The 26,963-nt window shown below is 38.1% G+C and overlaps 1 protein-coding gene across 1 annotated transcript; it reads left to right on the forward strand.

Moving 5' to 3' along the window:
- The first annotated feature begins 557 nt into the window (after positions 1-557).
- Positions 558-26,963, forward strand: LOC126159190 (sodium-independent sulfate anion transporter-like). The gene is made up of 12 exons (XM_049916498.1): positions 558-663; positions 718-923; positions 5,279-5,474; positions 10,862-11,082; positions 12,837-13,014; positions 13,200-13,364; positions 15,064-15,225; positions 18,392-18,532; positions 18,827-18,972; positions 19,135-19,308; positions 19,430-19,583; positions 26,174-26,963. The coding sequence occupies exons 1-12, from the start codon at positions 558-560 to the stop codon at positions 26,224-26,226; spliced, it is 1,902 nt and encodes a 633-aa protein (XP_049772455.1). The 3' UTR covers positions 26,227-26,963.

Below are 26,963 nucleotides of genomic sequence, written 5' to 3' on the forward strand. Positions count from 1 at the left end.
AGGGCTTATTTCAATAGTGGTACAAGTCCACTTTTGTTCATATTGAGATACACAGTCCTAAAGTTAAATGAGCGCAGAAAAATCTGCAGTTGAGATACCAGAAATATTCAAGCATATGGCTTCTTGCTAGAGATGGCTTCTTTCTGTTTGTTTGGCTCATTAATTTCAGAAGCATTATAGACAGAGAATTGGAGGTAATGGACTTGTACCACTATTGAAATAAGCCCTTCATATACCGATTGTGTGATGAATGTTCGCTACTTGCGCCGCATTGATACTTTGGGCCGCATGCGGGCCGCGGGTTGAACATCCCACGATCAAATAAAATTTTTTCCAAAAAACTATAATTTCGTTACTTTTGAACACAATTCATATCCCTACACGAAATGGTAATTTTCCGCTCTGTAAAATGTGCATAAAGCAAAAGAAGGACGTCGCTGGATTGATACTTTCCCGTGTTCGACATGCAGTGTGTTCTCAAATTATTCTGCACTCCGCTGTTGCTCCACATATTTATTTATTTATTTTTCGACAGAAGTGACAAATGCGACATTGTGATGTGTATTGCAGTGAGCAACGGCGGCAGCGTGTCCGTGGCCATCGCGGATGAAACGCTCCCTCCGAAGCAGGGCGCCGCAGGGCCTCCGTCGCCGGCGGGCCCGGGCGGGGGAGGCGCCGCCCCCGGGGGCGGTAGCGGTGGCAGCGGGAGGCGGCGGGGCCGCGCCGTGCTGCGGTGGGCGGCGCAGCGCGCGCGCCGCGGCTGCACCCGCAAGCTGCTGCTGCGGCGGGTGCCCATCCTGGCGTGGCTGCCGCAGTACACGCTGGCCAAGGGCGTGGCCGACCTGGTGGCCGGCTTCACCGTCGGCCTCACCGTCATCCCGCAGGCCATCGCCTACGCCAGCGTCGCCGGCCTGCCGCCGCAGGTAGCGTCTGCCGCCCACGAAGCCCAAAGCTTCGCCACTTTACGTCTCATTCCACATTTACAGCTGACTCTGAAAATTTTCTTCAACTTCAGCTTATGAGAAAATTTTCTTCACTTTGAATTTTTATAATTACAATAGCAATTTACATATCATACTGTTACGAATTATTGCAAAATACTGACACGAATTATTTACAGAAGAATGCAAACAAATGGTAGAACTGACCTCGGTTCCGTTTTGAGTTCCAGAGAAATGTACGAATATGCCATAATGACCATAGTACTTACTGAAGATAGACTGAAGGAAGGCCAACCTACAAGGAGCTTCAATAAGTAATGCAACACGTTCTTCTTCTTAAATCAGGGTTTATTCAAGATTCCAATACGCCATATGCTGAGATGACAAAAGTCACTGGATACCTCCTAATATCCTGCCGGACCTCCTGGTGCTGTGCAGCAATTAGACATGTCATGGAATTTACAAGTCATTTGAAGTCCCCTGCAGGAACATTCATCCATGCTGGCTCTATAGACGTCCATAACTGCGAAAGTGTTACCAGTGCAGGACTTTGGGCATGAACTGACCTCTCGATTATGTCCTATAAATCTTCTATGGGATTTATGTCGTGCAATCTGGGTGGCCAAATCATTTACTCGAATTGTTCAGAATGTTATTCAAACCACTTGCAAGCAATTGCGCCCCAGTGACACCGTTGTTTGGAAACATGAAGTCTATTAATGCAAATGGTCTCCATATAGCCGAACATAACCATTTCCAGTCAATGATCGGTTCAGTTTGATCAGAGGACCCAGTTCATTCTTTGTAAACACAGTCCACACCATTATGGAGCCACCATCAGCTTGTACAGTGCCTTGTCGACAACTTGGGTCCGTGGCTTTGTGGGGTCAGTGTCACACTCGAACCCTACCATCATTTCTTACCAACTGAAATCGGAACTCATCTGACCTGGCACAGTTTTCCAGTCATCTAGGGCCCAACTTATACACTCCTGGAAATGGAAAAAAGAACACATTGACACCGGTGTGTCAGACCCACTATACTTGCTCCGGACACTGCGAGAGGGCTGTACAAGCAATGATCACACGCACGGCACAGTGGACACACCAGGAACCGCGGTGTTGGCCGTCGAATGGCGCTAGCTGCGCAGCATTTGTGCACCGCCGCCGTCAGTGTCAGCCAGTTTGCCGTGGCATACGGAGCTCCATCGCAGTTTTTAACACTGGTAGCATGCCGCGACAGCGTGGACGTGAACCGTATGTGCAGTTGACGGACTTTGAGCGAGGGCGTATAGTGGGCATGCGGGAGGCCGGGTGGATGTACCGCCGAATTGCTCAACACGTGGGGCGTGAGGTCTCCACAGTACATCAATGTCGCCAGTGGTCGGCGGAAGGTGCACGTGCCCGTCGACCTGGGACCGGACCGCAGCGACGCACGGATGCACGCCGAGACCGTAGGATCCTACGCAGTGCCGTAGGGGACCGCACTGCCACTTCCCAGCAAATTTGGGACACTGTTGCTTCTGGGGTATCGGCGAGGACCATTCGCAACCGTCTCCATGAAGCTGGGCTACGGTCCCGCACACCGTTAGGCCGTCTTCCGCTCACGCCCCAACATCGTGCAGCCCGCCTCCAGTGGTGTCGCGACAGGCGTGAATGGAGGGACGAATGGAGACGTGTCGTCTTCAGCGATGAGAGTCGCTTCTGCCTTGGAGCCAATGATGGTCGTATGCGTGTTTGGCGCCGTGCAGGTGAGCGCCACAATCAGGACTGCATACGACCGAGGCACACAGGGCCAACACCCGGCATCATGGTGTGGGGAGCGATCTCCTACACTGGCCGTACACCACTGGTGATCGTCGAGGGGACACTGAATAGTGCACGGTACATCCAAACCGTCATCGAACCCATCGTTCTACCATTCCTAGACCGGCAAGGGAACTTGCTGTTCCAACAGGACAATGCACGTCCGCATGTATTCCGTGCCACCCAACGTGCTCTAGAAGGTGTAAGTCAACTACCCTGGCCAGCAAGATCTCCGGATCTGTCCCCCATTGAGCATGTTTGGGACTGGATGAAGCGTCGTCTCACGCGGTCTGCACGTCCAGCACGAACGCTGGTCCAACTGAGGCGCCAGGTGGAAATGGCATGGCAAGCCATTCCATAGGACTACATCCAGCATCTCTACGATCGTCCCCATGGGAGAATAGCAGCCTGCATTGCTGCGAAAGGTGGATATACACTGTACTAGTGCCGACATTGTGCATGCTCTGTTGCCTGTGTCTATGTGCCTGTGGTTCTGTCAGTGTGATCATGTGATGTATCTGACCCCAGGAATGTGTCAATAAAGTTTCCCCTTCCTGGGACAATGAATTCACGGTGTTCTTATTTCAATTTCCAGGAGTGTATTTTCACGAGCCCAGGAGAGGCACTTGTGTCGGTTGTCTGCTGCCATAGCCCATTAGTGCCAAATTTCGCCGCACTGTCTTAAGGATACGTTCATTGTACATCCCACATTGGTGTCTGTGGTTACTTCACACATTGTTACTTGTCTGTTAGCATTGACAACTCTGCACAAATGACACTGCTCTCAGTCATTAAGCAAAGGCCATCAACCACTGCTGAGATAATGCACAAAATTTGGTGGTCTCGCCTCACTCCTGGACCTTGGAATATTGAATTCTCCAACAGTTTCCGGAATGGAATGTCTCAAGCGTCTAGCTCCAACTACTATTCCGTGTTCAGAGTCTGTTAATTCCTTTAGTGCCACCCTAATTATGTAGGAAACCTTTTTGCATGGATCATATGAGTACAAATGATGGCTCTGCCAATACACTGCCCTTTGTTAACTCATGTACCAATACTACCACCATCTGCATATGTGCATATCGCTATCCATGACTTTTGTCACCTCATGTATTATTCCTCACACTTTAGGCTACAAGACCATATTTTTCAACATAATCTTCATTCAGTGCAATGGCCTTATGCCACCTTACAGGGAGGACTTGTATGCTCACATGGTACCTCTCTACTGGTCAATGTTGGAGCCAATGTTGTATTGCATCAGTAACCCATTTAGAGTTCCATGACTCTATGAGATGATAGTGTGACTCTGATCTTTTTCTCCATAGGAGAGGTTGTGTTGCACCACTCTATGGATTGCCATTTTGTTTCTGGTTCAAAGTGATAAACTCATGTTGCATCACCTGTAATAATCTTCGATAAAAGAGTATCACGAAGAGCCTCATAAAGTACAAGCAATTCTGCACAGATGATCCTTTGTTGCACTTTCTGTTAGGCAGCAAGGATTCCAGCTGGCATGCACCTTTGAGTACACCAGCTGTTGGACGAATGTGTCAGCACTACCAACAGAGACATCAAGTTGTGCAGCAAGGTATTGGTTTGTGATCCATTGATCACCGCAAATTAGTGTCTGCATGTTTCAACATTCCAGGAGTCATAGCTGTGGGTGGCCAGCCAGCACATGGGAGATCAGTCAGGTTTGTGCAACCTTGCTGCAATGATGACAGAAGCCTCTCCCAGTGGCTGATCATGCTTTTGTTCACTGACAGGTCTCCTGAAAGCACCTATGAATACCTATGATGCTCTGGTTGTCTGGCAAAAGAATGACAGCTTAGAATGCCTCTCTGTTACAGACACCATTTTGAAGGCTATGTATAGCACCACCACCTATCAGAACTTCATGAAACTGTGACAGCTGAAGTGGAAATATTCCATGAATCCAATTTTTTCAGCCGAAATTGGCCAAAAAAACAAAAGTGTTGCATTACATATTGAATACTCTTCATACATTTGTAGCACTTGTAGATTTAGAGAAAGCTTTTGTAGTGTTAACTGAAACACACTCTTTGAAATGTATTTGTGTTTATAGTGTTTTCAGTGCTAAATTTATTGTAAAAGCATTTGGCTAACACTTAATAAAATCACATTGAATAATGTAAAACATCCAGCCAAGTCAGCCACATATTCTTAAAGTGGGATGTCAAAAGCACTCTTGATAAGAATTAATCCACAGGTTGTTTACAGTATTGGTGTAATTATTACTCCAACATTTCATTCCACACTGCATTCTTCAAAGGGGAAGGTGGTCTTGTTAATTGATGAATATTCTTCCACATGATTCATAATATCCTCAAATTTTGTTCCGTTATTATTTTATACAACTGGTATTGTGTACATGTAAATCTGCACAGGATGCAGCCAGTTGACTGTTTTACACTTAATGTCACTATGAAACAGTATATGTGTACCATTTTAAGATATTTAGTCATTGCATCAAAACCTGTGATAAAATTACTTACTTTTCTTTTACAGTATGGGCTGTACTCTTCATTCATGGCATGCTTTATCTACACAATCTTTGGTAGCTGCAAAGACAGCCCTGTTGGACCTACTGCAATTGCTGCTATCTTGACCAGGGAAAACCTGCAAGGCCTGGGACCACCATTTGCAGTGCTCCTATGTTTCCTCAGTGGCTGTGTTGAGTTACTCATGGGTATACTGCAATTAGGTAAGTGAAGGATCTTCCAGAGATGATTTCAGCAATAACATACCTAAAACATCACATCACATATGAGGAGCAGTCAAATGAAAACTAGGCAGATGGAAAAAAGTAAGTTATTTCTAAAGTAATGTTGGCAGGCCCACATGTTGCCAAGGTTGTTTCAAGTACATTGCAAAAGTTTCACAGGGATGCGCTTACACAACCTCCATACATTCTCGATATCTTATCATGCAATTTCTGTATTTTTAGAGGCCTGAAGAAAGACAGTCATGGCTGTCAATTTGCTTTGAACGAAAGCATGTGTGACTGGGTACAGTCATGGTTCTGTAGGCAATCATAAACATTTTTCAATGACGATGTTGACCTTCTTTTTGTTTCACAGTGGAATAAATCTATTGACAGTTATGGGAAATACTTTTGAAATAATAAACAGTTTACTTATATTTTTCCTTTGACTCACTTTCATTTGACTGCCTATTACAGAAACATGTTTGAGAGTAATGCATAGTTAGGGTGCTACTTACAGTAGTTCCATCATGTCAAATGCTTTAGTTAAAGATATAGAAGTTTGGTCTCCTACTATTCATGTTCTTCTCTTAACCCCTCCCCTTCCCCAATAATCGAGTGATCAGATAAAGATATGCTTTGTGTTACCATATGTATAATCTGTTAAAATAAATGTGTTTACAAAACACTTAAATTATTAACTATGTACACAAATTACAATAGCTACTGATATTCTTCGTATTCTCTGCTTGCATGTAACTCCTCAGATGTGGGTGGATTGAATAAGTGGGACATTGTAGGGTTTTTGGTAGGTGAGTTACATTAAATGGTAGGCTGATTTTAATATCCAGTACAGTGTGCACCATAGAAATTGTACTATGGTCAGTGGAACTGCTATCTCTTTACATTGGCTGAAAAGATTGAGGAATGATAAGTGACCATATTTGTGGATTCATGAGGTCATGTGTTAGAAACTTCTGAGTAATAGTTGTAACACGAGAGCAGGCAACTGTGTAACCATTTCAGATATGGCCTACTTTTGGGGTATACTGTATATTTGCCTGTGGATACATAGCCTCTATGAATTTCACAAAGCAAATAAGTCAGTTACAAAATTTGTAATTGTGTAGAAAATGTTATAATTTCAGTGCCAGAAATCATTAACTCTATTGTTAAACAGCCATGCTGAGAACTTCCTGCACTTTTATCAGGCAAAATAAGTACCTCGAGCAGAATTTTCTCTTTAATAATTTACCACAAAATGTCCTATGGTATTTTGACAGCAACAACTACTACTGTGAACCAAACACAGACCAATACTTCCCTAAATCAGCCAGGTCTTCAAATTTGTAATCATATTCTTTACCCTGGCTTTCAATAACTTTCCTTACACCCTGTGAGGAGAAAGATCCTACACAGAATACTTACTCCAAAACTCAAGGTTGTATTCTGTGATCCACATAATTTACACAAACACAGATTATCTTAGTCTATCCTATGTCAATCCTGCTCCCATTTCTACAACCCTCAGGTCATTCTTCTGCAGGAAGCCCAAATACATCTGACTAAGTTATTAAAAGACAGAACAATGTGTTAAAGGAGCTACAGCAGTGTCAGAATTGCACTGAAATCTTCTATGTTGGCATGACAATTCAGCTTATTAAATTTAAAAGGAAATGGTAATTAATGACCACTACTAGACTGTGACTAACTGTAAACCAGACCAACAAGTTGCTGAACAGATGCACACCACAGCAGAAATGTCTTCAGTGACTCATGCCATTCTGAGTTTCCTCCTCTCCCCCAGGCACTCAACACCAGATTCTGTGAATTACACCCATGGAACTGTGCCTTTGGCATATATTCTTGTAAATCCCTCTGGCCTAAACCTTCACTTGCAATTAGCCCTCTTCATCAGATCCATCTTTCCATCTACTTGCCATCATTATTTCTTCTCCTCTCATTTCTGTGTCCATCCCTGCTCTACCAAACCCTTGCTTACCTATTTCCTTAGTAGATAAAGATCAAAAGCCCAAAATATTAGTGCAATTTTAGGATATTTTCAGATGTTCTTGTATTTGCCACCCACTGCCTGCAGGTGAAAGGTTGGGGCTCTTCATTCTATATTCATATTTATATCTACATCTATAATTTGCAACCCCCAGTAAAATCCCATTGTACCATTTACAAGGGCTTTTTCCCATTCCTTTTATGTATGGAATGTGGGGAGAATTACTATTTAAAGGCCTCTGTGCATGCTGTAATTAATCTAATCACAGAAGTGATATGTAGAGGGTTGTATTATATTCCTAGAGTCATCATCCACATCTGTTTCTTGAAACTTTGTAAATTGACTTTCTGAGGATAATTTGTCTATTTTGGAAAGAGTGCCAGTTTTATCAACATTTCTGTGAGACTCCTCCATGAGTCAAACAAATCAATGACCATTTGTGCTGCTATTCTCTGTATACATTGAATATCTCCTGTTAGTCCTATTTGGTAGGTGCCTCATACATTTGAGCAATATTCAGTGATGGGTTGTGCAAGTGATTTTTAAGCAATCTCCTTTGTAGACTTACTGCATTTTCCAAGTATTCTACCAATAAACTGAAGTTTGCTATATGCTTTACCCACAACTGAGCCTATGTCATCATTCCATTTCACATTCCTACAGGTTGTTACACCCAGGTATTTGTACAAGCATACTGATACCAACTGTGATACTGTAATGTAGGATATTACACTTTTTTGTTCTGTGAAGTGCATAATTTTACATTTCTGAATATTTGAAGCAAGTTGCTAATCTGGAAACTGCTCTGAAATCTTGAAAAGATCTCATTGAACATTTGTGTAGCTTTACTTCATTGTAACTAGTATTAGGTTACTTTAATATTGCCTGCAAGGTCATTTATAATATACACAGTCAACAGCAAGGGACCCAACACACTTTGTTGGGGTACACCTGCTGTTACATCTACATTTGTCAATGACTTTCCATCTAACCTTCTGCATCCTTCCTACCAGTAAATCTTCAGTCCAGTCACAAATTTTACGTGATATCCCATTATCCCAAATGATCCTAATTTTTGTAATAAGCATAAGTGTGTTACTGCATCAATTGCCTTTTGGAACTCAAGGAATACTACATCTAGCGGTCAGGCTTGATCTGTGGCTTCCAGTGTGTCATGTGAAAAATGAGAGTGGGGTTTCACAGATTGATGTTTTTGAAGTATGTGCTGGTTGACATGGAGGAGCTCTTTCTGTTTGAGATACCTTATTGTGTTTGAGCTCAGACTATGATCTAAGATTCTACAATGAATGGATGTTAAGGATATTGGGTGGTAGTTTTGTGGATCACTTCTGCTGCCCTTCTTGTAAATAGTGTGACCTGTGCTTTCTTCCAACTACTGGGCAAGGTTTTTTGTTCAAGGGATCTGTGGTACATTATTTTTAAGAGAGATTAACTCAATCTCAAATTCAGTATAGAATCCAGTAGGGATACCATTGAAACTTTGTGCTTTGTTCAATTTTAAAAATTGCAGCTCTTTCTCAATGACACTGCCACTAATATCTACGAGAATTAAATTGGATTTTCCTTTCTAAGGTAACTTTTGAAAATAGAGTTAGCATTTCTGCTTTTACTTTGCTGTCCTAAATTTCAGTTCCTGTTTCATTCATGAGTGACTGGATGAGAACTGTAGTGCCATTACTTTTACACACTACCAGATTTTATTTGGGTTCTGTGAAAGATTTTCAGACAGTATTTTGCTATGATAGTCACTGAAGGTTTCTTGCATTTTTCTCTTGACAGCTATATGCATTTCATTCAGCATCTCTCTGTTTGTAGCCACAAAACTACCATCCATTACCCTTGACATCCATTTGCTGTAGTATCTGAGAACACATTCTGAGCTCAGGCATAATGAGAATCACAAATAGAATGACTCCTTCCATGACAACCAGCACAGATTTCAAAAAAAGAAATCATGTGAAAGCCAACTCATACTTTTCTCACTTAACATACTGAAAAACATGGACCACGGCAGTCATGTGTTGGGTCCTTTGCTGTTCATGTTGTATATTAATGATGTTGCAGACAATATTAGTAGCAACCTCTTACTTGTTGCAGATGTGCAGTTACTTACAATGAAGTACAGTTCAAAAGTAGCTGCAAAAGTCTTCAGTCAGATTTTGATAAGATTTCAAAGGGTCGCACGGGTTGTTAACTTGCTTTAAATCTTCATAAATTTAAAACTGCGCACATCACAGAAAAAAAAATAAAAATGATAGTGCATAGTATCCTATGCATTCAGTACAACCAGTCATAGCCTTGTTTGTTATTTCCATCACAGAATTTCAGTTATTGTAACGATCTTAGTATTGAAAGTCCAGAGTTATTCCAACAAAAGCCACGTCTATAACAACAGAATCCTGCTTTAAATGCACCGTATGAACCCTGTTAAAAACGGTATGAAAGAAAAATAAGCAGAAAGTAGAGATATGGAACATGAAGTATGACAGAAAGATACAAAAAGTTGCACTATGAAAATGGCAAGAAGCAGATAAAAATATAAGAAGATAATCTCTAGTCTTAGAAGCTGAAAACAATTCCAGACACCAGAACATGTCAGTATAGAAGAATCCTACTATTAAGAAGAAAAGTTTATATGTTTGTTTGCTGCTTTTCCCATCAAAGTGCTTGCATTCATCATTTCCTTCTCATACCTAATGCAGTTTTACATTTCCATAACTTATCTGTTATTATAGTGTGCTATAAGATAATGGGAAAGCTATAAAAATTCTAAATAAATTAATTAATCCTCTTAGTGTTTCACCAAACTGCACAAGCCTTACATGAAACAGAAGTGATGAAATACTTCATAAGATAACTGAAAATACTATGTAACCATCAAGTTCACATCTTCAGTGCAGTTATTTGCAGTCTTACAGCTATTGTTGGTAGTAACAGTTATGATGATATTACTAATAATTATAAAATTTTGGTTGTAAATTTAATAAAGTGATACTATTCCTTATTTTTCATGCTCTCAGGAACTTACAGCTTGTGAGTAACTTTCCAGTAAGTTTTGATGATAAATATCTCTGTTGCCCACTCAAATGTTGTGGAATGAAGAACACATGAATATATTTTGATTAGTCTTCTCTATTAAAAAGCTGTTTTGTGTAATTGGTTGATACATATTTCTCTGGAGTACATTTTTGTTTTGTAGCCCTCTATGCATTTTAAGCATTGGCTTGTAGCTAACAGATTAGCAGAAGGGTATTGCCTGTGTCCTTCTGTTGTATCCTATAGGTTTTGTTTTGTGTCTGTATGTACTGTACTGGATGATACCACCAAAAAATTAAAATTTCATTGCTCTTTTTAGGTTTCCTTATTGACTTCATATCTGGACCTGTGTCAGTTGGATTCACATCAGCTGCGGCCATCATAATTGCTACAACACAAGTAAAGGATGTACTTGGCCTGAAGTTCTCTGGAAGTGAGTTCCTTGAAGTGTGGCGCAAATTATTTGAGCATATAACAGAAACAAGAAAGTGGGATGCTATACTTGGATTTGCTTGTATGGCTGTCCTGTTGCTTCTTCGAGTAAGTAGAAGTAAAATATAAAATGAATTATAGAAAAAATTGGCTAAATTTTTAATATTGTTTTAAATTGATCCTGTTTTTTTCCCCATTCATTTAGATTGTATTTCATTAGATTCTGTGGAGGCTCAACATCAGACAGCAGATCAGAACCCAGTATCTAGTACTAGTTTTAGTTATATTTCTTACACTTTGCTGGTACATAATGATAAGTAACAAAAGACAAAATAAATGGACCAACCACTGTGACAGTTATGTTGCCCTGAAGCTCACAATAGAGATGGTTAGAACTGAAAGAGAAAACACATAGAACAATAGCTGTTAGAAAATTTTATGCATCTTTTTGTGCACCTAATGTTCTCTGCACAGCAGAAGTTTAGATAACCTTACAAAATGCACTCTTTGTGTTGTCACGTTAGAAATCCCAGGACTAGTGTTAGCATCTCTGTTTTGAAGTGTAAATGTCAGGGAAACAATAAAACCAACAATCACTTTGATACACCAAAGAATGTACTGGATGTACTTCACAAACCAATCATCAATCTTCTATGCCAAACATTGTAGGGGACACGTGTTCCAGTATTGATACAGAAGGTAGTGACAAACTGATATATGAAGACGTGATACAACTTAAATAGCTGTCTAGTCTTTCATCACAAATGGGTAATATTGCCAAAAATAGTGCAAATGTTCTTGTTGCTCATTTGTGAAGGACTTTAAGGAAGTTTTAGGCATTAATAGGTCACAATACATAGATATGAACAGATCTGGCAGTTCAGTAAACTCAGAGATCTGGCAATAAATAATTACTTTGCTTCAGAAAATTCCACCATTACCAGAACTTAGTTGAAGACTTTCCAAAAGATTAAATGCTGTGATAGTGGCAAAATGAACCCTAAATGCTTTGGCCTACATGATTTCTGTTTTTAAAAGGACTTCGATGCATGTCCTAATTTTTGATCGTGTAATGTAACTAAACCAAACATCGATGCAAAAGTTAGTTGGGCCACTGTGAAAGAGAGTTTTTTTTAAACATGTATGTAGCTTTTGTTAAATGTGAGAACCTAGTGAAGAAGGAGCAACAAAATCCAGTGAGAAACCAGGGCTCAAATCACCACCAAGACAGGTTTCGACCTACCCAGCTGAATCGCTTACAGTCATGATAGCAAAAAGTAATATGTTAAAACATAAACTATGCCTAATCTTATACATATAGAGTCCATACTAGAATAACCAATAAAATTTTAAGTATTGTAGGTATCCAATAAAGAACTGAACTTTAAACCAGAGAAAAAAATGGTGGTGGCATTTTGCGCCACATGAAAACCATGGAAAAGCAAATTATTTGTGTCCAATTGCTGCATGATCAACATTAACTATTTAGTGCTCTTACTTGCTTTATTAGTTAAATGGCAGTGAAATTATAGCATACTAAACATTAATCATCTGCATCTTTTCTATTTTCTATAGCAAGCTCAGCTAAAGAAGATCCCTGACAGCTGTCATTGCTGTTGCCAGTTTTCAACTGTGAAGTGCAATGCAGGTGAAAACATTAGTTGTCTATAGAGCGGTGTCAGCATTGAGATGTTGTGATGGAAACCTATACAAAATCACATTATGTGATTGGTTGAGGTAGATGCATGAAGCAGCTGCACATACAAGCTGCAAGTGTCACGGATCTTCTTTTGCAACATTTGCTGTAGGTTTTGTGCAGTTAAATGGCTCCACTGATGATTTCTTTTCTTTACTCTTTATAGAAAGTGAAAGACATCCCTGTTGGTCCTGCTGATCCAAAGGAAAAAACAAAAATTCAGAAAATTCTTGGTCAACTCCTTTGGTTTGTTTCAACTACAAGAAATATAATTGTTGTTGTCGTATGTGCTGTAATGGCATACATGTTCAAAGAGCATGGGGAGGAACCATTTATTCTTACAGGTAAATAACTTGATTTGTGGCATTGCATTTTATCTTGAACTTAAATCATTCTTTTAGACATAATTAAGTGAATAAATTGAAAGCATCATCTAGTAGAAAAATATTACTCACTATATCTCTTAGTATGCTATACTTTCTTTTGGGGAATAAAAATCTTTCTCACATAATATTTTTCTTTTTTCCAGGAGAAATCAAAGGTGGCCTCCCAGAATTCACTTTTCCACCATTTTCTGCTGAAGTGAACAACCAGACATACACATTTTTGAACATGGTTTCTAACCTAAGTTCTGCTACATTTGTTGTTCCATTGCTGGCCATTCTGGAAAACATAGCTCTGGCTAAAGTATTTTGTGAGTTTCAATTAGTATATTAATTTGAAAACTTATTAACACAAAAAACCCTGGTCTCTGTCCATCTCCCAGTAGCCCAGTAATATACTGAGGAGAGCTTATGCACATTTTGGAAGAGTAGTAGACGTATATTGAAAGTATGAAGCACTGAGTTCAACCAAGAAGCAGATTAGACCATCAATTTGCTAATCAAATTTTCTGTAAAAAGTAAATGTCTGGGTTTGAGTGACCAGTCTAGCACATAGTTTTAACTGTAAAGGAAGTTCTCATCCCATCATCATTTGTTACTTTCATTCATAAATGTGGTTAGGATCCTTTCACTGAGGATTTTCATGCACATAAGCCACAATACCATTTATAGTTCATTTATGAAACTGTTTCTTATTTATATCTCACATTCAATATGTGAACTTTATGGAGGGATTATGAATCAGTTTAATGTTATTGTCTAGCAACTACTGACATACTGCAGGACGCAGCTGTTAACGAGTGACTTGCTTCGCATGCAGTAGGAATTGTATTTGAAATCTTTATATTACCAATGATAACAATACAGTTGGTAATAGAGTTATATGACAGCTACAGTCAAATATTTATGCTGTGAGGAATGAATCAGGGTTAATTTCTCAACTCCAAAGTAAATTCTGTTTTGAACATAATATATACCAGGAACTGTAGTGTAGTAATGGTCATATATTCACTCCACTTCAAGGTCTGTAGATCCGTTATAAAGAAAACCTTCACAATAGTACAAAAAAAATAAGGATTACAATAACAGACAGTAACAGTTCCTAAAAACTGTGTCAGTAAGCCACTGTCATTATGTCAGTTTCTGTGTACTGTTAAATAATAATGAAAACTGCTGGATGGAGGAATGGATAATATTAGGGAAAGGTGACTCCTTCACTTGTAGTTGATCAATTTGTGGAGCACAATAACACATAACAGTAAACAGCATCCACACTAGCTTTTGAGTAGTGGCTCTTTTTCCGGCTGTAGGATAAAAATTTATGCACTCAACCACACGGATATTCAAGTGCACTCTCCCATTGCAAAGGCAGCATTCATGCCCTGGCCTTGGAAGTGTGCATTTGGGTGTCTGTGTGGTTATGTATGTGAATGGATGTACTAGTGTTGGGAAAAAAGCTAGTGCTCAAAAGCTAGTGTGAATGCTGTTTTCTGTTGTATGTTACTGTGCTCCAGGCATCAATCTGCTACAGGTGAGTGGTTGCTTTTCCCAATTTTCTATATGTTGTTAATAAAAGGTACTGCCTGCACTTTACATATTCATTGGGTTTGTAGACAATTAAAAATCTGATACTGTAAAGAAAGGAAAAATACTCAACTGAAGTGATCAAATGCAAACAGCAGAAAGCTTTTTATTAAGTTCATGCATTTGATTGTGAGAGATTATAGGTCATAATAAAAGAACTTTCATGGTGTATTCTATGGAATGCAGTAAGATTGATATACTGGAGGAATAACTGGTTGAATGATAAAGGAAATGAATGTCTACAACAAAGCAATAAAATCATTCTAGCATTGACATGAAAGGAAAAAATAGTAATTTACACCAAAGATGGAAGTGATTTATTTAATCATAGCTTTAATATTGATAACCATTGTTTAATTGCTTGTTTGACTTTTTAGTAAATAAATTTTGGTGTAGATTTAAAGAATGACACTTTAATACTTGCAGCTGAAGGTAAACCAGTAGATGCTACACAAGAAATGATTGCTCTGGGCGTGTGCAACATCATGTCTTCATTTGTGGGTTCTATGCCTGTATCTGGAGCATTGTCTCGTGGAGCTGTAAATCACGCAAGTGGAGTCGCCACTACGTTTGGTGGCATTTACACAGGTAATTACTGTGACACATATTACCAGCGAGCAACCATAATTAACAATTTTTTTTAGTCATCTTCAAAGCAGCCTGCCAGGGATTCTTCTCTTGTGCCAACCTCTTCATCTCAGAAGAGCACTTGCACCATATTTCCTCAATTATTTGTTGCATGTATTCTGATCTGCATCTTCCACTACAGTTTTTACCTTCTACAGCTCCATATAGTACCATGGAAGTTATTCCCTGATCTCCTGACACATGTCTTATCATACTGACCCTTCGTCTTCTTCTCTGTATTTTCCATATGTTACTTTCTTCACCACTTCTGTGAAGAACATTCTCATTCCTTATCTTATCATTCCACCTAATTTTCAGTGTCCTTCTAAAGCACCACAGTGCAAATGATTCACTCCTCTTCTTTTTTGGTTTTCCCTCACCATACAATGCTGTTCTATGAATGTACATTCTCAGAAATTCCTTTCCCAGGTTAAGGCCAATGTTTGATACTTCTCTTGGCCAGTAATGCCCTCCTTGCATGTGCTAATCTGCTTTTTGCGTCCTCTCAGCTTCATCACTCATGTGTTATTTTGCTCCCAAGAAAGCAGAATTCCTAAACTACATCTAGTTTGTGTTCCTCAGTTTTGATGATTAGTCTTTCACTGTTATCATTTCTGCTACTCCTCATTACTTTTGTCTTTCTGTGGTTTCCTCTTAATTCATATTCTGTACTCATTGGACTGTTCATTCCATTCAACATGGCCTGTAATGCTTCACTTTCACTGAGGGTAAAAATGTTATCAGCAAATCTTATAATTGAGATTCTTTCACTCTGAATTTTAATGTCATTCTTGGGACTTTCTGTTATTTTCATTGTTGCTTAGTTGATGTATAGATTGAACAGTAAGTGTGGAAAACTACATCCCTGACTCTCACTGTTTTTTAATCCAAACATATCTTTCTTGGTGTCCCATTCTTATTGTTCCCTCTTGCTTTTTGTACATATTCTATGTTATCCATGTTTTCCTACATCTTGCTCTTATTTGACTCAGAATTTTGAACATCTTGCATAATTTTACATTGTCAAACATTTTTCCAGGTCAACAAATCCTATAAGTGGAAGTCTTGCTTCCATTATAAGCTACAGTGCTAGAATTGTTTCTCTGGTGCTCTTATCTTTCTGAAAGCAAAGGCAATGATCATCTAACAGGTCCTCAATTTTTGTTTCAATTTTTTGCAAATTATTCTTGTCAGAAATATGGATATTGTGTCTTCAGATGCATAGATTCTACACACCAATTTGAAGAGCCATTTAGTAGCCATTTCCCACAATGGTTTCAGAAATTCCAAAGAAATGTTATCTACCCCTTCTGCTTGATTTGATCATATGTCTTCCAAAGCTATATTAAACACTGACTTTATTGCTGGATCCCCCTACATCTTCTCTGTTGACTCCCATTTCTTCCTCAGTCATGTCATCGCACAAGTACTCCTCCACTTACATAATAAAAATGACCCTAGCAAATAATATTCAATGTAAAATTGTTTAAATTAGTGAAATTTTGTCTAGCAGCTAGGGTATAATATATATACCTCAAAGATCTTGGAATGAAAATAAATAAACACTCCCGTAATTTTCTTTATGAAAGATGTAACCTGCAAAATGTCCAAACAAGGTAGAGGAAAAACTTGAACCACCTTGAAAAGTGCTATGCATTACCTCTTGAAAGCTTCCTTTTCTACTGGTGTTGTTATTCATTTTGGGACTATAAAGCAGCACCTGATGGTATGTGAGAGGACCCCGCGATTCCCGCCCATGAAAAAATTTTGCTTCAATTCGACAGCAATTCCACCCTTACACAGTAGTATCATCTGCATGTTTAATACATTATTAAGATTGCATGCATGATTCTGAACTGTTAATGAATATCAGGAATAAGACTGGGCCTAAAATTAAATGATGTGCCACTATATGTATGTTATTTTGTTTATTTCCTCTTTTATTTTCTGTTTTTATTGGTATAGATGCATGCTTCTCTCTAGATAGTTTATTTCCCATATTTTCTGTAGGTAAGACTGCATATATTGGTGTCCTATCTTATGTCTGCTTACCTGTTCCAGTGCTCAGAGTAGCAATGTACAACTTCTGAAATGAAACGTCTTTGTGAGGTACAAAAATGTGGCAGAAATGTAATCTTTATTTTTTACCAGTACTGAGACCCTGACATTCTTTAACAGTGCAAAGACGACACTTTCTGTGTGCTTATATGTTTGCAAACCATACATTGTGCTTGAAAACATTTTTTTTATGTATCAGTTGTATGTAAAATACTTTCTTTTTCTAATATTTCAGAGATTTATCTGTGAATGTTGACTCTGTCTTACCTTTTTCCTTGAATAAAGCCTTCACATTTACCACTTTCCAGTGTGTAGGAAATACACCAGTAGACAGAATTACAAATATTAGCAAAAGTGCTGAATCCATCTGGATAGCCCAACTGGTTAAAGTCCACTCTTCTCAGACACGGGGAGGTGCACTGGCCCCAGATTGAATCTGTCTCATGGATTAACGATGAGATACAGAGTGCTCTCCATTCTGGATATGGATTTTAAGCAGTTTTCCACTTCCTTCAGATAAATACTAGCCTGGTTCCCACAGCCTGCAAATACTTTGAAAAACTTGGTCACATTTCATCATGTAATGCACCCTAGATTCTAGATTTTGCAGAAGGGGTACACAAATTCCTCATACAAATGGATGGACAATGCGAAGAGGGGGGGGGGGTGGCAATAGCTTTAAAACACCTTTGAGACTGGCAACGCCATCATAATAATAGCCTATATACAGGTATGGCTGGTTCTTCATGAAATTGAAGTCTCTCACCAGTCCCAACCTGGCACTGGCTAGATGTACGCCAGTGGAAAATTAAGGAAGCAAATATTTTGACTGTTGTTGTCACACATATCAGGAAAATTGATTCAGAAATAACATCAGAGTTGAATGGAAATGTTGACTGTAGTTTGTCAATAGCATTCATTAATTACTTTATATCTGTTGAACACAAAAGAAATGTGTTGTCATTTAACCTGTTTATCTATGCACTATTTGCAGTAGCATGATACACTTATTTTGTTTGTAATCATTAAATTAATTATAAACAGTGATTAATAACATAACTTTTTTCAGGAATTATTGTGATACTCTCTCTTCATTTATTCACACCATACTTCGCGTACATCCCAAAAGCATCTCTTGCGGCAGTTATTATTGCTGCTGTTGTGTTCATGGTAGAATTCCATGTGGTGAAGCCTATGTGGAGAACAAAAAGTAAGTATTACATGAGATTACTTTGTTTTTGAAGATAATATTATTTGATCATGAAATGTAGATAATATTATTTGATCATGAAATGTTCAACATTGCTATGTCTACTACAGCCATAATTCATATTAAAAGCTAATTCTTCCTTACTGATCATCAGACTGTTTAACATTATCATCATATGGTGTTTAACTGTCTAGCCAAATAGCTTTTCATGTACCGGTACATACATATTTTTTGTTATTACTTTAAGATTATCTTTGCCAATTTCAATTTTAACATGTCAGTACTTCATTTCAGAAATAGACCTGATCCCTGCATGTGCAACATTTTTGTCATGCCTTTTCTACCGCTTGGAACTGGGCATTGTAGTCGGCATTGGAATTAATGTTGTTTTCCTATTATATGCCTCTGCAAGGCCATCAGTCAAGGTGGAAAAATTTGTGGTGAGTAATTCAATTTCTCTAACTTTCTTTGTAGTTATTAATCATTGAGTTTGGTCAGTGATTTAGAAATGGGAATTTTTTCCTTCCTTTTGCCCTGTTCCATCTACTATTCTGCTTTGTAACAATAATTTTTGCTCATATGTTCATCTTCCTATTTTCCAGAGTTCATCAGGATGTGAATATCTACTAATTACTCCTGACAGAAGCTTAGTATTCCCATCTGTTGAATATGTACGAAATGTGGTTTCGAAAGCAGGCATTAAACAGGGATCAAGCTCAATTCCAGTTGTTATTGACAGTCGACATATTCAAGCTGTTGACTTTACAGCAGCTAAGGTATGTGCAGTTTTTGAGCAGTAAATTTATTTTGACACATGTGTATTTCATGTGTACTTAATAAACTTAAATAATTCACAGAAGCCTACAAATATTGTAATACTGTGCATATATCTTGCAGGGTATCAAGTCTTTGATTGAAGACTTCTACAAACGAAATCAACCAATACTCTTTTACAACCTAAAACCAAGTGTGGTAGAAATTTTCCAGGGAGTGCAACCCAAAGATCTTAAGCATTGCAGCAACGAAGCAGAGTTGAATGAAATGCTGAAAGGTATCTTAATTTTTATATTTATATTTCTTATAAATGTAGTTTACTATTGGAATAAATTATGCGGCAATATGAAAGTAATTATCACAACTTCTCTCTCTCTCTCTCTCTCTCTCTCTCTCTCTCTCTCCCCTCCCTCTCAGTGTGTGTGTGTGTGTGTGTGTGTGTGTGTGTGTGTGTGTGTGTGTGTGTGTGTGCATGTGCATGCACATGCGCACATAATGAAGTTCCTGCACATAATGAAGTTCCTTCAAATAACACGTGATTGTAAAGGATATCAAAGTCTGTAGTACAAAGGTGGAAAAAGCATTCAAAAACATAAAATGGTGCAAGATATTCAAAATTTTAAGAAAAATAGGTGTGAGCTGTAAGGAGAAATGGGTAACATACAGAGCCAGGAGGGAATAATAAGAGTGATTGACTTAAGATGAAGTGCTCAGATTAAAAAGGGTATACAATAGGGATGTAGTCTTTCACTCCTACTGTTCAACCTGTACATTGAAGAAGCAAGTACAGAATAAATGACAGGTTCGAGAATTGAATCAAAATTCAACGTGAAAGGATACCAAAGATATGATTCAATAATGACATTGCCATGCTGAGTGAAAGTGAAGAAGAATTACATGATCTGCTGAATGAATACAGGCTATGGATTGAGAGTAAATCGAAGAAAGATGAAAGTAATGAGAAGTAGCAGAAATGAGAACAGTGAGAAACTTAACATCAGGATTGATGGTCATGAAGTAGATGAAGTTAAGGAATCTACTACCTTTGCAGTAAAATAACCAGTGATGGATGGAGGAAGGAGGACATCAAAAGCAGACTAGCCCTGGCAGAAAGGGCATTCCTGGCCAAGAGAAGTCTATTACTATCAAACATAGGCCTTCAATGAGGAAGAAATTTCTGATAATGTACATTGTGGTACAGCATTGTATGGTAGTGAAACATGGACTGTGGGAAAATAGGAAAAGAAGAGAATCAAAGCATTTGAGATGTGGTGTTACAGACGAATGCTGAAAATTAAGTAGACTGATAAGGTAAGAAATGAGGAGGTTCTGCACAGAATTGGAGGGGAAAGGAATATGTGGAAAACACTGACAAGGAGAAGGTACAGGATGATAGGACATCTGTTAAGGCATCAGGGAATGACTTCCATGGTACTAGAGGGAGCAGTAGAGGGCAAAAACTGTAGAGGAAGACAGAGATTGGAATACATACAGCAAATAATTGAGGATGTAGGTTGCAAGTGCTACTTGGAGATGAAGAGATTGGCACAGGAGAGGAATTTGTGGTAGGCCACATCACACCAGTCAGAAGTTTAATGGAAAAAAAAGATTTAATATCACAATGGAAACATTTAATTTTTGACAAAATAATTTAATTGTGTAGATAAAAAATCTACTCACCCATCTTCTCATCCCACCCGATAAGTCTCCACTTACCCACAGTTCTAAGTGACTTTCCCAAAATCACCCCTTTTCCTAGACCTCTCCAGTACTTTTCCTTCACTGCTCTTCCTTCCCCTTCAACTCTTCTTCCTGAAGCAGCAGCCTCTGGCTCCAAAAGCCTGCTTACTTATAGCCGTCTTTATGCATGTGTTTTGTGTGTTCTGCTGATATATGGTTTGTAAGGCCAAAGCACAATCCACAACTGTGGGAATACAGGCTGAAGATACCGAATTGAGTTACTTGTTAGTGAAGTTAGAGTGCTGATTTATCAAAAATATATGGAATCTCATGAACAGTGAAGAAAACAACAAATATTAATTATCTAAAGAAAGACTGTTAATAACTTTTTAAGGAAAGTGGACATCAAATTAAGAAACTAGTTAGCAAATTAGAAATTGGTGATGTGAAGCCCAGTCTGTTGCTTTGGGAAATGAAAGTTTATGGAGAAATGAATAGTTCAGATAAAATTTTGGAGACTCTCTGGCTAAAAAACTTCCTGGTAGCATCTGAAATAAATTAATAATTTCCAAAGAAAATGTGGACATACTAGCACAAATGGATGAACAGATGATGGAAATGCAAAGCAATCAGGAACCTCAATCAATTTCAAAGAAAGTGGTCTCTGTGACATGTGATTTTTCTGTATCTGTGAAAGATATTCTGGTAAGGATCAAAGAGCTTGAAAGTGGAGTGCATAAATCCAGTTCTAGGGAGCAACAGTATCAATCATGATGACATACTCACAGCACAGACTGCAGCAAGCTGTGATATAATAGTTTGGAAAAGTACTGCTACTTTCATTTTTGTTATAGCTCAAACTGCAGACATAAGAAATGTGTCCAGCCTTGCCAATGGAAAAGGGAGAGAAACTCCAACTGGCATATACACTAGCAGCTGAGTGTTCTGCTACAGCAGTTATATCAGGCTGCCAATATTGATTGTTCATTAGGGATAAAACTTGAGGTTGACAACGGTGTTGAAATTTCCATTATACCAGTGTGAACCAAGGATAAGATTAAAGAGGCAGATTACAAACTTTATGCTGTGAATGGATCTGAGATACAAATACTTTTAAAACTTTTCAGTGGTCTTTCATTGTAACCAACACAGCATAAGATGTGATCAGTGCAGACTTCCTCCATCAATTCACTTTTTAACAGAAGTGAAAAGAAAATTATTAGTTGACAGCCATACTCAGTTACATGTAGCTGCACTCCAAAGTACAGTTGATTTGTGCAGTTCTGTTAGTTCACTCCACACTAACTGTAAATACTCTGGACTACTTAAGAAATGTCCTAAATGACGAATCTCACATTATGCAAGGAGAAATTAAGCATGATGTTAAATATTATAGTGCAGTCAGCAGTGGCACACCAGTGTTCTCAAAAGCCCACCAGGCAGGTCAACATAAATTAAACCTGTCTAAACAAAAAAATCTAGTTCCAAATAAATCATAATACAGGGTGTTTATAAACAAATATCGGGGTTTTAATGCTTTATAATATTTATTATATTTAACTTACAGTTATAAATGGTATGTCAAATGAAAGAGCAACCCAAACAGTTTTACCAAGAAGAATCTTATAAATGGTCACAATGTGAGTACCATTTGTCACACAGCACACATCAAGTCTATAGCCGAGTTCTTCCCAAACATTGATAAGTGTGTCTTCAGTGATTGTAGCAACAGCTGCTTCTATCCAGTTTCTTAATTCAGGAAGGTCCGCTTGTAGCAGAGGCATGTACAAACGATCCTTGATGAAGCCCCAAAGGAAAAAATCGCATGGTGTTAGATCAGGAGAATGTGGAAGTCATGCAAAGCAAGCCCTATCATTAGACCGCTTGCGGGCTATCCAGCTTTGGGTACAGTGAAGTTCAACCAATGTGACAAATGTAAGTTTAAAGTAATAAATATTATAAAGTGTTAAAACACCGATATTAATTTATAAACACCCTGTATAATTCACTGCTCTAAATACCTGTGGGCTGGTTCTTTGTGGAGACTATCAACTTCTTAATGACTAGAGCTTCTTGGCTGTTATCCAGGCCCATATACCAATGATATAAATTCCATCCTTGTTGGCAAGAAAATATTCTCTAAGCCAGTCTCCTCAAAGCATATTGCCAAATCCCAATAGCTGAAAGTGATACGGAAAAGAGTGCACTGATCACACTCTTCTGACTTTATGAATTCAGTTTCACACTGTTTGGCCTCAGGAATGCACACAGTACCTTACAGAGAATTAAGGAAGTTTCGAGAGATTAAATTTTGGTTTGCACATTTAGATGACATACTGATAGATTCTAGCTCTCCAGAAAAACGCACTCAAGATTTAATATCGTATTTGAACAGTTGAATAATTTTGGTTCAAGAATTTGTGTTGAAAAATCTACGTTTAGAGTTCAAGAAATTAACTTTTTAGGTTATGTGATTACTCCTGAAGATACCAAACCAGACCCGGACCTTGCAAATGCAGCCCGTCTAACATTTCCAAACGTAAACAATGAACTTGCATTATTTGTGCACTCTTCAGATTTGGCATCCAGTGCAGTGCTGCAACAGATGGATGAAGAAATATGGAAACCAATGGTTTTCTGCTCCAAAAAGTTATTGCGATCCCAGAAGAAATATTGAACATATGATAGGGAACTTCTCAGCATGTACATGGCAATAAGGTATTTTAAATACCTCCTTGAAGAAATATGTTCATTTCCAGTGTATACTGAAACTGCTCCTTTGATGACACATGCTTTTTAACAACAAAATAATAAAGCAACCCCTATGCAGTAGCATCACCTACAACTCATATTACAATTTATGACAGATATCGGACACATTTATGGAAAAGACAATACTGTTGCTGACAACCTATCCAGCTTGGAATAAATAGTACCAATTGATTATGAGAAGGTAACAGATGCTCAAGGGAGTGATAAAGAACTTGAGAAACTTTGGTGTGGTCCTAATAACTCATTGAAGTTTAAACAGCATAAAACACCTTATGGGAGATTATTATGGTACAGTGTATCAATAAGTAAAATTCATCCTTATGTTCCTTAGGAATTCAGATATTCAGTTTTTCAACATTACAACAGTATAACATGACCTGGTATTAAGCCTTCTGTGAAATTACTTGTGTGTAGATTTATTTGGTCAAACATCAACGAGATATCCAAGAATGAGTGAAATCATGCATAGCAAGCCAAAAGAACAAAGTGACTTGACATACTAAATCTTCTATTGGTCAGTTTCCAAGCACAGATGGACACTTTAAGGCGGTACATATTTGTCTGATCAGCCCAGATGAATTCATTCGCTGTTAAATGTCCACCAATCAGTTCCATATCTGAACAGAAGTCATCCAACTATATGATGTTTGAGCAGAAACAGTGGCACAAGCATTTTATAACTTCTGGATCACTAGATTTGGAGCACATAACCAAAAAGTGACTGATGAAAGAGCACAGTTCCAATCAGAGCTGATCCACATGTTAGCTCAGATATGTGGTTCTAAATAAACACTAATTATGGCATATTATTCACAACCAAATGGGAAAATAGAGAGATTCCGTCAAACATAGAAGGCAGCCATCAGAGCATATGGTGAAAATAAACAGAGTGACATCATGTCTACAATTTTCCTAGAACTCTGTTGCCATATGAGAAAAGAAAGTGACTGAACAGTTGGCAAAAAGCTGTATGGCTAAACTTTAACATTGCCTGGTGCTTTCATTGTAAGGTTGGAAAAGAAACAAGAAGTAGATCTACCAGCATTTACTTCTCAGTTACGCCATCATATGGATAAACTAAGTCCTTCAAATTGTTCCTACAAGGTATATAAAACATCATTCATTTCTAAAGATCTGCATAATATGACTCATGAATCTTTGAGGGATGACAAAATTAAGTCACACTAGTGCCTCCCTACAAAGACCTGTATGAAGTTAATGATGTGGCAACTACAATCTTGTTTAACAGCCGAAAACCAGCAGACATCCTTATAAACTCACACACCAGTTATCAACATGATAACATATAGAGCACTTCACCTGTGAATGAGTTACTCTAGGAGTCTCACCAAAGGAAGATATTCTGATTTGACTGAGTGGTGGAATTCCCCAAAAAGTACAAGTCACTGACTTACATACTAAGGGGCGATGATGTAGGGTTATGTTTATGTTCATAACCTACAATTCTGTAAATAGTTCATCATTGTGTTGACTTCATTTTTCTTTGAAAACAAATGACATTTGAAATGTACTGAGTGAAAGGAAGTTTCGATACAAATTGTTATCTTTGGAATGTGTGATAATTGTCTTTGTAATGAAAGAAAGTTTCTAAATAATATATTTGAATTTAAAATACTCCTGATTATTTTGTGTAATGTGGAAGAGAAAGTGCATAGAAAAACATGCATAATCAAGATATTTTCAAACATGTATTCTTTCTTCAAAAGCTTAACCAAGTTCTGTGCTTAGGTACTGTAGGCCTGTTTATTTCTTAAAATAGTCGGTGATGCTGGTCTGATTCTAAGAGGAGTTGTTGAGTTGATATTTTTTCACATGGCATTTCAAATTTTTCTTCCAGTGGTAATGTACTGAAACCGACTCTGGTCCATATAATCTGGAAGAGTATCAACACATTGCAGCATGGTACAATGACTGAAAGGTCACTGTCTTCATTTTCACTTTCACATTCACTGTCCTTTTTATTTTGTTGTTAGCGATGGTCACAATTTCTGTGTCATTCACGTACTGTGAGCTGGGTTCACATGCATTGATTTTCAGCCAAATTTTCTCATAACTGTCACTGCCATCATCTTTAGGGGTTAAGAACTGCTTTCCTTGTTATATGCTTGAAGCAGCATAGTCCAGAATCTTCTACAGGTGGGTCAGATTTGCTAACTGTTAAACCCTATTGTGGTGACAACTGTTGAAGAATTATATCTTATTTGATGTGGCTTGAAAACTGAGAACATTTTGTTCAGCAGTGCTACTGTGAAATACTTCAATAATGAATATTATGTTAGGGAACATTATTTGCCTTACCTATGGATGCTAATGATGCATGGCTTGTGGAAGTCAAATAGCATCTTCTCATTAGCTATGGTATGCTTTTAAATCATACATTTTTTTTTCTTTCAGCATATGCAAACCAAACACAAGGACACCAACAGCAGATGACTCTCAGGATTTGAAATCGCAGTATTCATCATTTGTCAGAGTTGGGATTTTGTGATCAACCCAATATTTCTTCAGTGTCCTAGAACTACAAGTATTTGAATTAATTACAGAAACATAAGGTTCAGTGATGTTAAAGCTGGTGTGTTCTGTGAACTACACATAAGCGTTATTATTGGAGAATGAACTGTGGCTTCAGATTGGCTTGAATATTCATGCAACAAAACAGTATTGAATTCCTATTTGTGTGTGTGTGTGTGTGTGTGTGTGTGTGTGTGTGTGTGTGTGTGTGTGAGCACCTATGTGTGCATGCATGACCATTTGTAGTATTATACATACAATTTATACTACACATCTCCTGCATTCCTGTAAATGGAGATGTAATAATTGTAAAAATATTGTTGTACAATCAATGTGTAATATTAATTTATAAAAAGTCAAACAAAGAACAATATTGCACTATTGTGTATATAGATAAGCATATTTATAAATGTCTCTCATCAACCAAAGAAACTTTTTTCCTTTTTTATAGAGAGTTGGAGAAAAGATATAGATTAAATTCGAGATTTTCATTTTGTGTTGATGCCGTTATTATACTTAACTTGCCATTCCTATATTCCTTTTGTCTCCTGTCCCATTTTCACACCAACCGAAGCTCAAATGCTTCAAAGTATCAGATATTACTGTTTGTTATAATCACTCTGTTTTGCAATTACAAAAGCCAAATGTACAGACATTAATAAAGCACATACAC

Source organism: Schistocerca cancellata, chromosome 2, assembly GCF_023864275.1.
Source record: "Schistocerca cancellata isolate TAMUIC-IGC-003103 chromosome 2, iqSchCanc2.1, whole genome shotgun sequence".
Lineage (NCBI taxonomy): Eukaryota > Metazoa > Arthropoda > Insecta > Orthoptera > Acrididae > Schistocerca > Schistocerca cancellata.

Excerpts from the sequence above, each read along its gene's own strand:
- LOC126159190 (XM_049916498.1), top strand. The coding sequence starts at position 558 with ATGTGTATTGCAGTGAGCAACGGCGGCAGCGTGTCCGTGGCCATCGCG. Across the intron at positions 924-5,278 it reads TCGCCGGCCTGCCGCCGCAG|TATGGGCTGTACTCTTCATT; the intron begins GTAGCGTCTGCC and ends TTTCTTTTACAG. Across the intron at positions 15,226-18,391 it reads GTTTGGTGGCATTTACACAG|GAATTATTGTGATACTCTCT; the intron begins GTAATTACTGTG and ends AACTTTTTTCAG.